Raw genomic sequence first — 17,243 nt, 5'->3', positions numbered from 1 at the left:
CTTACAATATTTATGCCTGGTTCCATTTAATGGCTGTTACTGCAACTAAATCTAAGTTGAAACCCTCTATGTACAAAGTGTAATGTAATGTTTTTCGGGGAACCTGTCCTGTGAAAAAGATGACTGATATTCTGTACTGTCATAGTCATTATCTCCAGCAATTTTGCCATATCAGGATCATTTTTACAATCCAGACAGGAAATGTCATAGCACATTTTTAAGTATTATGACTGAATTAAGAACTCTGTATATTACCAATTTTGTGTTCTGCAGATCTATGCACTCTCTGGAATTCTGCCTAGATAAGATGTGCACTTATCTAGAGTCCACTGGATACCATGTTGTCCTCACCAAATAAAGTTATTAATAATGCACCATATCAATGCAGCTTTATTCATATGACATCTTCTTTTTATTTTTGGAATTCAGCCATATGTGATTTTTCATGTACAAAGAGACTAAAATTTATGCTTCTCTTGCTGCTTGAATTTGTTCACAGATCCACGACTAGTTCAATATTTTTATGTTCAACAGGGCTCCCGAGATCTGAGGGATTAGAACCTTCTTCCTTGCTCGCTTCATTGCTTGTATTGTTATTGAGGAAATCTTCACAGTTCATTTGTACCATCATATTGACCCTCTCAGCCACACAATGTGCTGTTAAACGTGCCTCAGGATCATGGTCCCAACATTCTATGATAGTGTCACACAGGAAGTGCATGCCCTGTACAAGGAACAATAAAAATGCATGGTAGTTGCCACAATGTAAGAAAAACAATAGACATATATTCACTCACAGTTCATACTACTAGGCTTTAATTGAGACCATACTTGCATCAATTCCAACACACTCTTATTAACTTTATATTGGAAAGCCATATTCATAGATCATGCTACAATAATTAGACATTAATTAGACAAATAACTATTCAGTCTATGATTAAACAAAGTCAAAATATTTTGCTTGCATGATTTACGGAAATACCCCAAATAATTACCATATAATAGACTATTTTAAAAGATTTCTATCATTCAGATCCTAGTAGGTTAAAGCCAACTTCCTACATTTTAATATTGTTAAAATAAGCTTCCTTAACTTTACAGTGAAATCAGGGGACCAATAAAAATGTGGACTTATGATTCTGCTATTGGGCTCAGAAAGCCAACTTGGATGTAAGAACCTTCCCATGAATGTCACTATGTCCGGACCCAAACAGTTTAAAAGTTAAAAGCAAGAAGGGTCTTAGAGAAGGGGGGGAAATGTGTGAAGGGACACTTTCTCTGAATAATGTCTAAAGAAAGATTTACCTCCAGTAGATATACTAAATTTTATTTATGTTTTACAGTCCCAAGGGCACCAGTCTTTTCAGCCTCCTTTTTCTGCAGGGTATTGTTCTAAACACAAAGGGAACTGCACCTCTCCCAACCCAGCAAACTAGAAAACCAGGCACCCTCAGTTACAATGGAGAAGATGATTGTAATAATTATAATGTGATGTAGTCACTTCCTATAAGAACCTATTTTTTTTGAAGTGGAGCCTCACCTCTCTGATACTAAAAAAAGACAGAGAAATGCAAAAAACAAACATTATCACAGTGGATCCTAACTCATACACTGCAGCATAGGCCTAGTATTGGAGATTCTTATAGCATTTCACTCACTGCTAAACATCAACAATAACAATAATAACAGTTTATATTTTTATTGCAACATTAATACAATAAGACATCTCAAGCTACCTCACAATTAATAAGTTAATAAGCAAAATTTGACACCAATTTCATATGAGCAGATTTATGGGCAGGTGACAAAAAGGTCAGAGGGGTAGGTTTTTTAGGAGTGTCTTAGAGGAGGAAAGAAGATAGAGAAGCAGAGAGGTTTAGGGAGGGAATTCCGCAGCTCAAGGTCTTAGCAGCTGAAGGCACAGCTGCCAATGATGGGGCAATTAAAATTGGGGTTGCTCAAGTAGAAAGAATTAGAGAAGCACAGGTATCTCAAAGCATTGTACAGCTGGAGGAGACCACAGAGACAGGGATGGGTGAAGCCATAGAAGGAAATTAAAACAAGGATGAGAATTTTAAAATGAATGCACTGCTTAACGGGGAGCCATTGTAGCTATAGTCAGCACAGGGATGATGGGTGAAATTTGGTGCAAGTTAGGACTTAGCAGCAGAGTTTTGGGTGACTTGAAGCTTATCATTGGTAGAATGTGGGAGATCACCAAGGAGTGCCTTGGAATAATGAAGTCTAGAAGTTAAAAACACCTGGATGAGGGTTTCCTTGCAGATGAGTTGATGCACGGGCAGAGTTGGGCAATGGAAGTAGACAGTTTTAGTGATGGCATAGATAGGTGGTCAGAAGATCATCTTGGGGCCACATATAACACCATGGTTGCAACAGTTTGAAATGGGAAAACTATTAGGTTCACAACATACAATTACATACAGTATTAAGGTTAAGATGAACTCCCATCCATTGCATATGAGTTCAGTTGCTACAAAAAACTGCCCAGGCAGAAAAAATAATTTACATGCTTTTGGAGCAGGCTAAGTTCTATCAGCATGGTTTCCATGCCTATAATATTTTGTTTATGTTTATTTGTTCGTGGGATGTAGGTGTTGCTGGCTAGGCCAGCATTTATTGCACATCCCTAATTGCCCTTGTTCAGAGGGCATTTTTAAGAGTCAACCACATTGCTGTGGGTCTGGAGTCACATGTAGGTCAGATCAGGTAAAGACAGCAGATATCCTTCCCTAAAGGACATTAATGAACTAGATGGGTTTTTTACAACAATCGACATGGTCATCATTAGACTTTTAATTCCAGATTTTTATTATTGAATTGAAATTCCACCATCTGCCATGGTGGGACCCAGCATTACCCTGGGTCTCTGGATTACCAGTCCAATGACAATACCACTATGCCACTGCCTCCCCCTGAAGTATAGTCAAAAAAGAAAGGGAAGAATAGATATAAATCAACACAAAGTAAAAGAAACTGGTAGGGATAAAAATAAAGCAAAAAAATTGTAGGGTGCTACTGGGACAAATGGAGAGAACTCAGATTTAAGTTGATTGGCAAAAGAACCAGATACGATAAAAGGAAGCATTCTTTTATACAGCAAGTTGTGATCTGAAATGCACTGTCTGAAAGGGTGATGGAAGCAGATTCAATAATTTTGGGCAGAATCTTTTGGCCCCAAAGTGGCAGGGGTGCAGCCAAGGCCTTAAAATGTGGCGAGACGTTCAAAGGTCCATTGACTTCGGCAGGACCATAAAACCCCGCTGGCATAAAATTCCACTCAACGTCGAAAGAAAGGATTGAATAAATACTTGAAAGCAGAAAGAAAATTACAGCGCTATGAAAAAGGGCAGCAGACTGGGGTTAATTGGATAGCTGTCCCAAGAAACCAGCACAGGAATAATGGGCTGAATGCTGCCTTCTGTGAAACATCATTCTACATTTCTAGAAGCCATTAAGATCACAGGATACCTTGCTGTTGGGACAAAGGATGTTGAGTGCAGGAAGAAGAATAGAACAAAACTTGGAATAACTGGAGGAGAATTCTGAAAGCTCAGAACAGCCACTTCTAAACCAATAGTAACAAAGGTAAGGAAGGAAAGAGGACAAGAAAATAAGGCCTGTGCACTTATACAGTGGAATCAGGAAGAGCACTCCTGCTTCTTCATTCTCCACATTCATGTAAGTATATTTAAGAAAAATAACCTTGTTTGTCGGGGCCTAATATGCAATAACTTTTAAGAGAGCCTGTTCAGCAGCTTGCAGACTTGGTTATCCTGAGTGCATCAGATGCTGATGCTGACTGCCTCTGAACAAACCAATATTGCAGTGAAGACTTGAAACAGGCATTAGGCTCCTTATCTGCATGCTCAAAGGACCTGTTTCTGGCATGGGCCCCACCCTTGATGCCAATTTCTTTTTCCTACACCAATATGGCAGGTGGTGCACTTCTAGCTCATAACGTACCATTCCTGCTCACCATGTTGGAGGTTTATGGGGCAGGTTAGTGGCTGAAAAACTAGCACAGTTGCATTTCTAAGCTCAAGTCTCTGGAGTGCCTCTGACTCAGAGATGAAGATGATGCCATGGACATTGGGGTAATCACCCTGGATAATCACCCCTTCTATGTCTCAATGTCATTCTCTGTATTTCAATTGCCCTGGTTTTGGTTCCTTGAAAATGATCCTCTTATTTGTGTTAGATCAATTTACCCAGTTATACTTTGCAGACTGTGATGCAGAGCAGGTCCAAACACTGGTCTCCAGTATGCCTTATAACCACAAGAAAGCGCTCTTAAACTGAGTAATATCATGCAATGAACTGTGCAATAAATGGCCATCAATTAGGACTTTACTCTTCAGAAGATCCTAGACTTTCAAAGCCTGGCCAAAAATACTGATTTTCATGGAGAATGATTAACATATTTGAAAAGTGGTATGGGATTATCATATTTTTTCTGAACAAGCAATAAAATTAATGAGTTAACTCAGTAGTAAAAATGTCAATGCTAACAAAAAGCATGCTGATCCTACAGCATACATTTAATATTACCCTTTCCTTGATACACAGAAAATGGCACCAACTCTCAAAAGTGCATAAAATGATGGCGGTTGCTCCTTGTGTAGTTGTCAAATCCCCAAAATACTATTTTGTCTTACAAAGAAAGCTTGTATTGGCAGAGTCAACACTCGATTCTTTCTTGTACTTCACCTACTTTATGCACCAGCCAGTTGCTGGGAATTTCAGGGCGACCTCTGTCCCGTAGTACAATGTCCCTCATGCTTTCAACACATGCATGCTCACGGACCTTTGAACCAAAAGGTGATTCATAACTTTTTACCTCTGTAAGAAAATTAAAAAGGCATTATTTCTGAATGTATGTCAGTTTCATTCAAACACAGCAATATTCAAAAGCACCAGATGTTGCTATATTTTAGGAAAAAACATGGTTTCTTGTACAGCACCAAGACACCCTTTTACAATGAGGAGTGCCATATCAATGCAGTTGTTGCAGTCAATATTACCAAATGTAGTGAATAGTGTAAATGTTAAAATATTATTATTAAAATAATAGTCTTCTTTGGACTAAGCAGCTGAGTAAGTTTAACTGGTTGGAAGACATCATGGCTTTTATTTTCACTATCTCCAATAAGGAAAAGGAAACTGGATTAAGGAAATAAACTGGATGAATGGAGTGTCTACTTGCTTCAGAACCTACCTGATTTTCATTCCTAGCTCCTAGCTTATCTCACAAGTGCTGATTCTGGAAATTCACCCAATGTCCCTTTCAATACATTATTTAAAAACAAAAATAAATCAAGAGCATTTGACTCTCCTGAGCAGTTTCCTTTTCCCCCTCACTCAATTCCCCCTTTGACTACCTTCCTTAACCCCTCCTCCCCTGAAGTACTCACATTTGCTTCACCCAAGTGCTGAGTCTTCTTGTGTGAGCATGCACAATAAGTGTTGGTAAGCTACTGAACTGTGAGGCCATCACATCGCAATTCTGTCCTGCCCTCACTCCTGCAGTGTTCATCAGTAAATCAGGAAAAACTACTTCCATTGGTTGGTGAGTCGATAACCAGGGGACATAACATTAAATGAAGAACTGGAGAATTTACTTCTATTTTGCACAGAGGATAGCTGGAACACAGTCTTCCCAACAGAAACAGTACTGGAAGCATAATCCATAATGGCTTTTAAAAAGGAAATGGATAAATGTATGAAAAGTAAAAACTAAATTCAATATAAAGAAAGGACAGAGATTAGGACTAAAAGGGTGAATTAAGACAATGATACAAAATGGGTGAAAGACCCTTTTCTTTACTCCAAAATTATATCACCAAGTACATATAATTCTACAAAAGCAAAATATTGCATATGGTGGAAATCTGAAAAACAAAAAATGTTGGAAATATGCAGCAGGTCGTGTAGCGTCTGTCATCAATCTGAAATGTTAACTGTTCCTTTCTCCACAGATGCTGCCTGCCCTATTACACATCATTCTAGTTGGGGTTACTGGTTAGTGATCAGAAGTTTTTTTAAAAAAATTTATTCGTTCATGGGATGTGAGCGTCACTGGTTAGGCCAACATTTATTGCCCATCCTTAATTGCCCCTGAGGAAGTGGTGGTGAGCTGTCTTCTTGAACCGCTGCAGTCCCTGTGATGTAGGTACACCCACAGTGCTGTTAGGAAGGGAGTTCCAGGATTTTCACCCAACGACAGTGAAGGAACGGCAATATATTTCCAAGTCAGGATGGTGAATGGCTTGAAGGGGAACTTCCAGGTGGTGGTGTTCCAATGTGTCTGCTGCCCTTGTCCTTCTAGATGGTAGATGTCACTGCTTTGGAAGGTGTTGTCGAAGGAGCCTCAGTGAGCTCCTGCAGTGCATCTTGTAGATGATGCACACTGTTGCCACTGTGCATCGGTGGTAAAGGGAATGAATGTTTGTGGGTGCGGTGCCAATCAAATGGGCTGCTTTGGCCTGGGTGGTGTCAAGCTTCTTGAGTGTTGTAGGAGCTGCACTCATCCAGGCAAGTGGAAAGTATTCCATCATACTCCTGACTTGTGCCTTATAGATAGTGGACAGGCTTTGGGGAGTCAGGAGAGGTGTTACTCGCTGCAGAATTCCCAGTATCTGACCTGCTCTTGTAGCCACAGTAATGATATGACTAATCCAGCTCAGTTTCTGGATGTTGATAGTGGGGGACTCAGCAATGGTAATGACATTGAACATCAAGGGGCGATGGTTAGATTCTCTCTTGTTTACAGGAAAATTGGAAAATGCAAATGTACAAATGGGAAAAGAACAAAGGCCTGAATTTTACCTTTGGTGGGCGCATGCGATTGGCGGGCCTGGGAGCTCGGGTAACGGACCCCTGACCGCAATTGCATGCTGGCTGGCCAACGAACAGCCAGTCGGCATGAAACGCGCGCTGAAAAGCTTAGTGCTGCTGGGGTGGGGGCAGGAAGTGGGCGGGTGATGGCGTTTCCGCGGGCGTGGGCGTGGGCAAGCACTGCGAGAGAGCTCCCTGGAGGCAGAGAGCTGCTTCATGGAGCTGCAGACCTGAAAACCATCAAGTAAAGTTTTAAAAAGCTGCAAAAAAATGCCCATGCATCACAATCAGGCACTTGAAAATATAGTTGATAAAAATGCTGTCCACTGATTTTAATTTTATTTTATTTCATAGCGGAAATTTCATCCCGCCCTTGGATGGGGTTTGATGAAAAACGTAAAGGCTGCTGACCGATTCGCACCCCTGCCAACCGTAAGGTTGGATGGGCTACGAAAAGCCGGAGACAATTGCGCCATTGGGTTTAATTGCCCGCTCAATTGTCGGTGGGCACGCTTCCAACTTTTACGCACGTCCGCCAAGAGAAATACCCCGCGAGTGTGCGATGACATCAGGACACTCATCCGATGTCTTCTCGTGCGATTTTACGCCTGATCGGGTCGGGCGTGTGCCTGCCCATGGGGTGTAAAATTCAGCCCAAAGTGTTTTATCTACTGGCTTTGCTGCTTCTACGGTTTCCTGTCTATTTTAAAAACTACATTCATAAAAAAAAAATTCTGAATTAGGAAAATTACTTAGCCCAATTCAAACATACACCACACATTAAATGTCAGTTGCATAATATGCCATGTGACTCTTGACATTTGACATTTTTACTTAACCTGAAGTGTCCATGTGTAGATGAAAGATAGGGGGGAAGCAGCTGTCACAATATGACTAAATAATAGTAAAAGTGTTTTGAAATAGGTAAATGCTGTTCAGTTCTCAAAAATTACATATGTTAATTAATTTTACATTTTTTAAATGCCTATGCAATCTTAGCATTGCCTGTGTCAACAGATTGGTTATTCCTTCATTTGCTGTTTGTGGGAGCTTGTTCTTTGATTGCTGCATTTTGCTACTAGCACTTCAGAAGTAATCCACTGGTTGTAAAATGCTTTGGGATGTGCTGAGGATCTGAGGAAACACTGAATAAATCAAGTTTTATTTTTCTTTCATAGTAGGGTGCACTGTGCAACGGAGGCTGAAGACTTCATTCTGAGGGCCGCAAAGGTGATGCGGGTGGGCTAAGGGGGCCACTATCCCATTTCATTGCTCAACAATTTTGTATATATTAAATGACAATATGTTTATTTTGAAGTACAAAGTTTGTATTTTTTTCCTTTTTCGCACTGCTGGCCGTATTTTAAAAATAAATTGCTTGCTATTTGTAAAAATGTTAGCTTGACAGGGTTGACATCTGAAACTATCAAAGATCAATCGGTGTCAGCTCTCTTAGAAGTGCAGCAAATAGGGAACAGATCCATTCTGCTATGATTGAGGCTGCTAGAAAAATAAAACTGTCTAGTGGGAAATTAGCATGTATTTATTCAGGACATTAATAAGATTGCAGGTGACGGATTTTGACTCACACCAAAATGACATTGCTTGCTCATCAAAATCCAGCCAGAAATACTGATCTTTGTAACATTTTGAAATATTCTTTTGCTATAACTTTATTGAGAAGCCTAGATGAGGACCCTTTATGCAAGAGTGTGATATCACAGCTTTTTGACATGGTTTACGCATAAATAATATCCACCTGGGGGAGGTGCCTGAGGGTCTTTGAGCATCCATGAAGCCACCTCCTATCCAAGTGATTGCTCTTATACTATTTATTGTTCATCTAGTAATAAATTTACTACTGCTGGACCTTTGATGGATACAGTATTTTCTAAAATATTCAGTAAAATGTTAGAACAATTTCAATGTTTCCACATTTTGGTGTGTTTTTGTCCATGTACATTCAAGAAATATACAACATAAAATGTTTAGTAATCAGGAAACATCTAATGGTGATCCTTAAGCATTGTAATCATATTTTAAACCCTGTAAAATTCTCTCATGTGTATAAATGAGATTTCAGAATAAAAAATTAATTTGCAAAATATTTCAAAGAGCTCAGGCTTAACTGCATATTTAAATAAAAAGAAAAATTTGTGAAATATATTTTAATATTCCCTGTGAGAAATTATAGTGACTAATGATTATACATATTGTGGAACATTTTACATTAGAGCTTTGCATTATTGGGTTGTTCTAACATGACATTACCTCAAGATGTCACTAAAGAGCTAGAATATAACATATTCAATTGCAATTTAAGTATAAATAACTTGGCATTACAATGGATCCAGCTGGATTCAATACTCCTAAAGAGATAAAAGCACTAGTTTGCACTAGTAATAAGATTGGCACATACAAAATAGTTGCAAATTAATATTCCATGATAGCAATACTTGCATTACTATTCATTATACCTTCACTTACTAAGTAAGAAACAAACTGGCTAACATTGCCTGAAAATGAGGATAGGATTGGATATATGAATTATAAATCAAATAGAACAAAAATAAATGTTCTCTGGAGTCCAACTATTCTGTGGATTACATCCTTTCACTCTTTTTCTGGAGTATGGTTAGAATTGTGTTGCTTATCTACAGTACAGAAGCAAAGGGGTGTCTTTTTTACTTACAAAACTAAATGGAAAATTGGTGGTAGCAGATCGGCAGCCCATTATATGCCTCACTTGATTTTTCTTTCTATTGACTTCCTTTTGGTTGGAAGATAAACAACAGAAATATAGGACTGAATCGTCCCAGATTTTCACTAAGTCCGGCAGTGGGTAGGTAAAATGACATTTTACCCGCTGGCCGCAATGGTGGCTTTTCATGCCGTATCATCCCAAACCCGCCACATTAATTATGCATTCCCAGGATACACGCCGTTTTGATGGCAGGCAGACTCCAAATTGCCTGCCACGCCATCACCTCGCTGCTTCATCACACCGGACACCATGTTTAAAGTCCAGCCACGCTCAGCCAGGACTGCAGCAAAGAAGACATGGCCCTGCAAGGCAAGAAGACTGCAGCCCTCGAGTGCCTTTTGGACACCATGGAGGCCCGCTCTTACGTCCTCTACCACGCTCTGGCCGCAGGACGGGCAGCTACATTACCGCTCCGGCTTGGTAGGCGATGGCAGTGGTGATCAGTGCCAATGCTGTACAGAAGAGGTTGGCCATCCAATGCAGATAGAGGATGAATGATCTCATCCGTGCAGCCAGGGTATGGCAACCATCTCATCACTCTAAACTCACACTCAAGCCCATCGCACATTCACCAGCATCTCACTCATTGCCAGCTCAAGGGACATCACCACCCATTCTCTCACACACATACCCTCACATCTCCATCTGGCCTCATCTCCTCTGGAGACTGTCTCCGCAACCCTCCCCATCTTGAGGCCACGCACAGATTAACATGTGCCCCCCCACATGCCCTGAGTTACCCTCCTTCCCCAGTACAGCCCTTGCCCTGCAGCCTCTTCCCTTGCCTGTGGCAATTTCTCCCCCTTCCCCGAGCAAAACCTAGCCCTGCAGCCGTTGAAAAGCCACTCACATATGGCTGATCTGGTAGGTAGAGACCTGCGTGAGAGCCCCCCTAAAAGTGATGTGGTGCCGTCTGTGAAGCCTGGCACTGATGACTGTGAGTGCTGACCGAAGCAAGGCAGGCAAACAGACCTTCAAGTCCTGAGTGAAGTGCAGCCGACCAAGTGCACGCCTTATATATGCTGTTGTGAAACACGTCAGTGTGTTTTCCTGCCGACCCGGGCGGACGATCAAGCGGGGGGAGGGAATAGTCCAGCCGGCTGGCCTTATAATGACATACTGATGTATTACAATGAGTTTCCCGATGTCTGATGGTGGGAAATGCGGCCGCCATTGGCGGGTGGAGCGCATGATCGCAAACTGATTTCACAATGTCATGAAACCGATATTTAGCCTTCTCGCCATATTGGTCCGATCACGTCACCGAACGCGCCCGACACCAGCGGGCACAGAAAATCCTGGCCACAATCTCAGAAAGGATGTTAATGGGTTAACTGGTCTACAATAAGAAACTATTAGCTGATATAAAAGATAATCTTGCTGAGGCAATGAATAGGGAAAATAGCTAAGATAGTGAAAAGAAATGATAAGAATGGAAAATGGTAGTAAAATAGGGGGATTCGGAGGAAAGAAATGCAAATCCATTACGTGCAAAGCTCTGCCTTGCCAAAACAGTGTCTAATGAAGGTTCCACATTGTCAACCCACCTCCCAGATGTTTACAGGTCCATCCACATTATCAGTATCCCATACTTAAAGAAAATGGAGTAGATAATCAAGAAAGTCAATGTGAAGAAAAGATCAAGTGAGGTGTAGAACAAGCTGCTGATTGGTTATCACCCGTTTTCCACTATGACGAAAGCCAATTTCAGCCCCTTTGATTTGGATAAGTTTAGTCAGTTTATTTTGTTCTCAATAGGTACTCGATGAAGCTCTGTACTAAATGAAAGAAAGAGGAATATAGTGGCATATTTGACCTTGGTCCTGTCATGTGAAGCAAAGATAACAAATTTCTAAACTTTCAAGATATGGACTTTAATTAACATGCGCTTTTTGGAATTGACTTTAAAAAGTGGACAACGTGCGGCAAAAATGGCTGCCATAGGAAGGTTACCTTTTGTGCTTTCTGCACTGACAAATAATTAACTCAGGTCTCTGGAAAGTTCTTTAAATGTAAATGACCATGGATAGAGTGCCATCCCTTGAATAGGCATACTGGCTATGTTGTGAATTAGCATCTCCTATTGTCTGTGCATTTACCGAAACTCAAACTCAATTGCCCCTCAGACTCAGGGTCTGCGAGCTCGAAACTTAACAAAGAGACTTGCAGAGAAACCAGTTTATCACAAGCAGGTGTGAACAGCCACCCTTCATCCCCATTGTGTAGAACCCAGCCAAAACAACCAGTCAAACCAAGCAGCGCAAGGGGGACTAATTTGCTTTCACTGCAAGGATTCTACTCTACAGAAATTTGGCCACAACTTCATCTTGAAACCCAACTTCCATTCATCTCCAAAGAACAAGGCCTGCAACGCTGCACCTTAAAAAATCTTAAACACGTGGTTTTGCTTTTTGTTATTCCTTGATAACCTAAGTATATGCTTCATTTTTAGATTTCAGATTTTCTTGTGTGTATGTCTGAGGGAATGAGTGCTTTTGTTGCGTTTATATTTTGGGATGTTGTGATAAACGTTTATAATTTCTTTGATTTACATTTACCAGGAAACCTGTTTTGTATCTATCCTTGAAAGCCACAACACTGGGGTTTTAAAATACTCCCTCAAAATACACATCTTGATGCGGACAACTGAGAGCAAGGGGGAAAGTTATCCCACCATCTCTCTCTCCCGTCCGTAACAACCCACTGTTAAATAATCAGGAGCAGCATTAGGAAAGTCAATAAAACCAACATTTATGGTAAGGTTTTGTACTTTTCTAACATCAGAATGTTTACAAGATTTACTCTTCTCCACTAGTTTAGCATGCAGTAGAATTTTTCTTGTGCAGTTGAACAAATAAGTATTTGATGGTCTGTCATTAATCTTACCTCCAATGACTTCACATCGAGAAGCCATCTCCCATAAAACCAAAGCCATTGAGTAAATATCCATCTGTTTAAATGACTCAAGATCTTCCAGGTTAACACGGGATTCTAGAACTTCAGGTGCCATATATCTGGCAGTGCCAACCTGTTCAACAAAATAACACATTTCTGTTTCCTTATGTGAGTGGCAAAGCATATTTACTCAACCATGAACATTGAATGTAGTAAGGATAAGCAAACACAATGGAATGGCACATCTCCCAATATCAAATGTACAATCTTTAGATAAAAGCTTTCAAAATATCACCTAAACATAAACTTTTATTCATTGTTAAATATATATTTTTCACTCTTTAGATCTCCTTGCATCACATTATATTTCCTTGCAGATGGTGCTGAGTAACTGCAGTAGTTCCTAATCTGATCACATTGTGACTTCATCAAGACGAGACCATGCATAGCCATATTACAATTCTTCAGTTGAAGAATTATCTTGTGTAAAATAATCTGACCTTTATCTCATAATAAATTAATTGAAAAAATGTAATTTCAAGAAGTATATATTTAGACCAGAGATATTAAAGTATGTTATACAGCTCATTATACAAATGTGTGCGTTGGGAAGAAGGGGCATGATGCTGGTTTGACATATACTTTTAGAGAGGAGTTTTTCTTGTTCACAGTACTCAGGTATTCTATGAAATAGCTTACTGCAAATACATATATAAGTAAGTTGTTTTCTATTCAACCCAGGACACATCAGTATTTTAATAAATGTATGTCTTTATGTAAACTCAGTTTCTGCATAAGAACATGTGCAAGGATTTTCATGTGAGATGGAGTTATCAGCCTATGATATATAAGTAATGATATATAAGGTGAGGCTGCTATTTCCTATTGTCTTGAAATGCTGATAGGGTTGCCAGGCTGCCAACCTCCAGGATTGGCCTGGAGTCTCCAGGAATTGAAGATCAATCCCCAGGACACTGATGTGTGCAATCCTGGTGAAAAGCGGACATTAAAAAAGATTGTTTTTTTTCTTTGAATATTTCTCTTTAACAGACACTAAAACATTGAAAATGGAGAAAATGGCTGTTTGGCTGATAGTCAAGCATCATCCTACTGGGTAATGAGTCTTTTTGCTTTCTGATTGGTGTAGGAAGGCAGTGTGTTGCAAGGAAAAAGGATGTTTTACCCACCAGTGGCAATGGCAGCTTTTCCTGCCGTATTATCCCATTCCAGGCCTCATTAATTATGCGTTCCTGGGAAACACAGCAGGTCGCTGGTGGAGCGGCCTCTGATTTGCCTGCCGCACTATCACCTCATGCCTTCAGTATTCTGGGTGCCATATTTAAATGGAACTTCTGCACAGAGCTAGCACTCTTCAAGAGATGGGAAACTGCTGGAAACTGATGGCTGCCAAAGGGTGGAACCATGCTGCCTCCAAATTTAGTGAGGCCTCCCTCAAGCACCTAGGGGTCGCAGTGGATGCCTGCCACGAAGTCCTATACTCTTGCCCTGGGTGAAGACCAGCACGCAAGGTTACCATTCCAGCATGGGAGGTGGTGGCAGCAGTGGTCAGCTTCATCCAGGTCCTCACCTCCAGCCAGGAGGACACATCCTCCATTGAAGAGCTGGAATTAAGCAGCCTAGAAAACCCGTCACAGCGCTTACCCACACCCTCCACCGATGCAGAGACACACACCTCGGTGGGACCTAGATCTAGAACAGGCTCGGGTTCACAATCTGGTGGTCACCGCACGGACACATGTCCACAGCAGGAGAAGGCAAGTTCAGCCGAGCTCCCCAGCACTTGGAGGACTGCTGGGGAAGAGGCATCTGTGAGGTCTGAGTCAGATGACAAGCCTCCGGAGAGTCAGCAGAAGATGGGGGGGATTCATGCAGAAAGCGGAAGTGCACGCAGACCTCCACTCCATCGCGGTAGCCATGGGTGAGCTCCTGCAGTGGCAATATGAGAGGGAAATGACGCACCTAGACATCCCTCCAGGTGCTCCTTCCCTTCAAGGAGTCAGGCCGGGGCCCTCGGGCACCCGATGGGAGGGGGTGTGGCAGCTGGACACCCCAGGTCATCCACTTAGGAATCTCAGAGGCTGTCCTCTCCCTCCGAGTCTCCTTTGCTTGTGACCCCCTCAACTTCGTCCTCTGTCACCGCAGAGGGAGCAGCTGGCCCACAGTAGGACAGCCAAAACAAGCCAGGGCCTCAATGCCTCAGCTCTCCAGAGGACCCACACCAAAGAAATGAAAGGCAACAGGGCCAACCATTGCAAAGGTTGTCTCCATCCTCTCCTGCGGGTGTCAGGGCAGCACCTAGAGGAAGAGATAAACCTAGAAAAGTTAAGAATTTCTGATCACAAGTGATTGCACGGGTGAACAGATTTTGTCACTTTATAATCTGAAAATATATTCGCTTTCACATTGAGTAATGTGTAATGATGTCTTTCAACTTCATTTACTGGCTTCGCGAGTCCCCCCCCCTGCATCTCCCTCCACACTCCCCACCCCCCACTAGCAGTTCAGCTGCACCCAACCAGACTAGGAGTGATTCTGGAGGGAGAAATGTGTGTGTGTGTGTGGCAGGGCCTTTTGGAACCTTGTGCAAGCATTCCCCCACATACAGGGAACATTCCTCCATCACACTCATCTCACTGTTCCAATCATTTTGAATTCTGCCTGCTGGGGTTCTCTTTCAGTTGTCCATCTGAGCTGACCTGCATCTCCACCCACCCACTGATCACACTCCCATGCAGCACCTGTGCCCGTCCAACAAGAGGCTCCGCTCACTTTCGATTTCAAAAGATGGTTGTAGTGAGGTTTTCTTCTCAGCTCCACCATCTTTTCCCCTCCCACAGTCACCCATGTCCTTTCACTGTTGACCTCCCCTGGCACCACCGTCCACCTCCCCGCCATCACCCACCAGCCAGAACCCTTTTCTTTCTGGGATGTCCAGGTGAGTGTGCATGTTCCTACCTTCCCTAGAATCCCACCCCCATCCACATTGACCTCACCGACCTCCTCCTTCCCACCCCCAGGGTCTGTGTCTGCCTCCGAGTCCCCACCAATTATCCTTGCTGTCCCTTCTATTGCTACCATAGCACCCTCACCCTCCCACACTATTGTCTCACTCTGCCCTCTCTCACACTCACTATTCCCTCCTATCATGCTCACCCTCAGTTCACTCCCCAGGAGACAATCATTGACTCCACAGACCCCTCTCTTGCAATTTCACCTGGACACCCCCCTTACTGCCTCCTCCCCCTGGACTCCTTCCCCCTCCAAAGTCCTTCCTCTTCCTGGACTCCTTCCTCCCACTGAACTCCTTCCCATCTCCAAACTCCATCCCTTTCACCTTCCTCGTCCCCTACACCTACCTCCCCAGTTGCTGCATTCTACCCAGTTACACCTTCCTTCCCCAGTACTCCCTCCCCCTCCCAAACTCACCCCCCGACACCTTTGTTCACCCCCTCCCAACTTTATGTCTCCACCCTGTACACCTTCCTCTCCTCCAACCCCCCTTGACAATCATCTATAGCAGCCCATGACCAAGACCATGATGTCCCGAAGCAGACCCCAGGCATCAACGGAGACCCTCCCACCTTCCACAATCTGCTTCGTAGCAGAACCATGTCCATGAAAATCCATCCAGCATGCGATGTACGTGTTCCTCAGGGGTCTGGTAGCTTTAGGGCTTCAGCGTCTTCTGCTCCTTGGATGTCCGCAATGTAAGCAAGGCCCTAACGGTAAGTCCTGACTTCTGCACATCACACTTGTCAAGACACGTTCTGGATGTGGCGTTTTCCCGCTGACATGGGCAGTAAATCTGACGTGGGGGAATGATTCTGGCGAGCAGGGCTTATAATTAGATGCAGATTATTAAAATGACGTTCCCGATGTGATATGCGGCAGGGGGAAATGGGGCCCACCATTGACGGGCGATTGCAAACTGGTTTCACAATGGTGTGAAACCGATTTTTGGCCTCCCTGCCATACTGACCGCTCACACCCGCCATGACACCTGACGCCATTGGAGCTGGAAAATTCCAGCCTGAGGTTCTGCAAAGTGAGTTTCAGGAACCAGGGACCAATACTCATCAGTAATACATTTGCACAACATTAGTAAGATAAGGGAGGTAAACATGTGGCTGAAGCGATAGTGTAACAGGAAGTTTCCAGTGTCACAAGAACTTGATTGACTTTTAACTTCTTTCTGAAGTAATCTAACAGGCCATTTAAGTTTGTACCAAACTGCTACACCAGAGGAAGGCAAACTACATTCTCAGAGTAGTTACAGGATGGGCAATATAACGTTAGGTTTACCACCAAGCCTGATGGTCACATCCTGAGAATAAATTTAAAAATTAATTCTTGGAATATTGAGACCCATTCTAAGGGTCTAATGAGAGTGAGGAACTTAAATATTAATAAAGAACAGGTATTAGAGAAATTAGATAACTAAAAGCTAAAGAAAATCCCCTGGGGACCTGATGGCCTACATCCTAGGGTTTGAAAAAAGGTAACTGCACAAATAGTGGATTCATTGGTTTTGATCTTCCAGAATCTCTTAGACTCAAAAATGATACCCGTGGATTGGAAGGTAGCAATAGTAACCTCGCTAGTCAAGAAAGGTGGGGGAAAGAAGTCAGGGAACTATAAGCCAATTAGCCTGACATCCATAGCAGTGAAAATGCTAGAATCTATTATTGAGGATTTGGTAACAGGG

General features: G+C 42.4%; 1 protein-coding gene across 4 annotated transcripts in view; it reads right to left on the bottom strand.

The window, feature by feature from the left end:
- Window positions 1–389: 389 nt before the first annotated feature.
- Window positions 390–17,243, bottom strand: part of tgfbr2l (transforming growth factor beta receptor-like) — a 53,332-nt gene continuing 36,478 nt past the window's right edge. For all 4 annotated transcript variants that reach the window (XM_078552339.1, XM_078552341.1, XM_078552342.1 and 1 more), the window contains 3 exons: window positions 12,509–12,650; window positions 4,736–4,863; window positions 390–724 (listed from right to left, as the gene is read on the bottom strand). In XM_078552339.1, coding sequence (XP_078408465.1) covers window positions 494–724; window positions 4,736–4,863; window positions 12,509–12,650 — 501 coding nt within the window. In that variant the 3' untranslated portion in view covers window positions 390–493. The remainder of the gene's footprint in view (window positions 725–4,735; window positions 4,864–12,508; window positions 12,651–17,243) is intronic.

The sequence above is a fragment of the Cetorhinus maximus genome, chromosome 11 (assembly GCF_964194155.1).
Source record: "Cetorhinus maximus chromosome 11, sCetMax3.hap1.1, whole genome shotgun sequence".
Lineage (NCBI taxonomy): Eukaryota > Metazoa > Chordata > Chondrichthyes > Lamniformes > Cetorhinidae > Cetorhinus > Cetorhinus maximus.
This window is presented reverse-complemented; position numbering and strand designations above follow the sequence as displayed.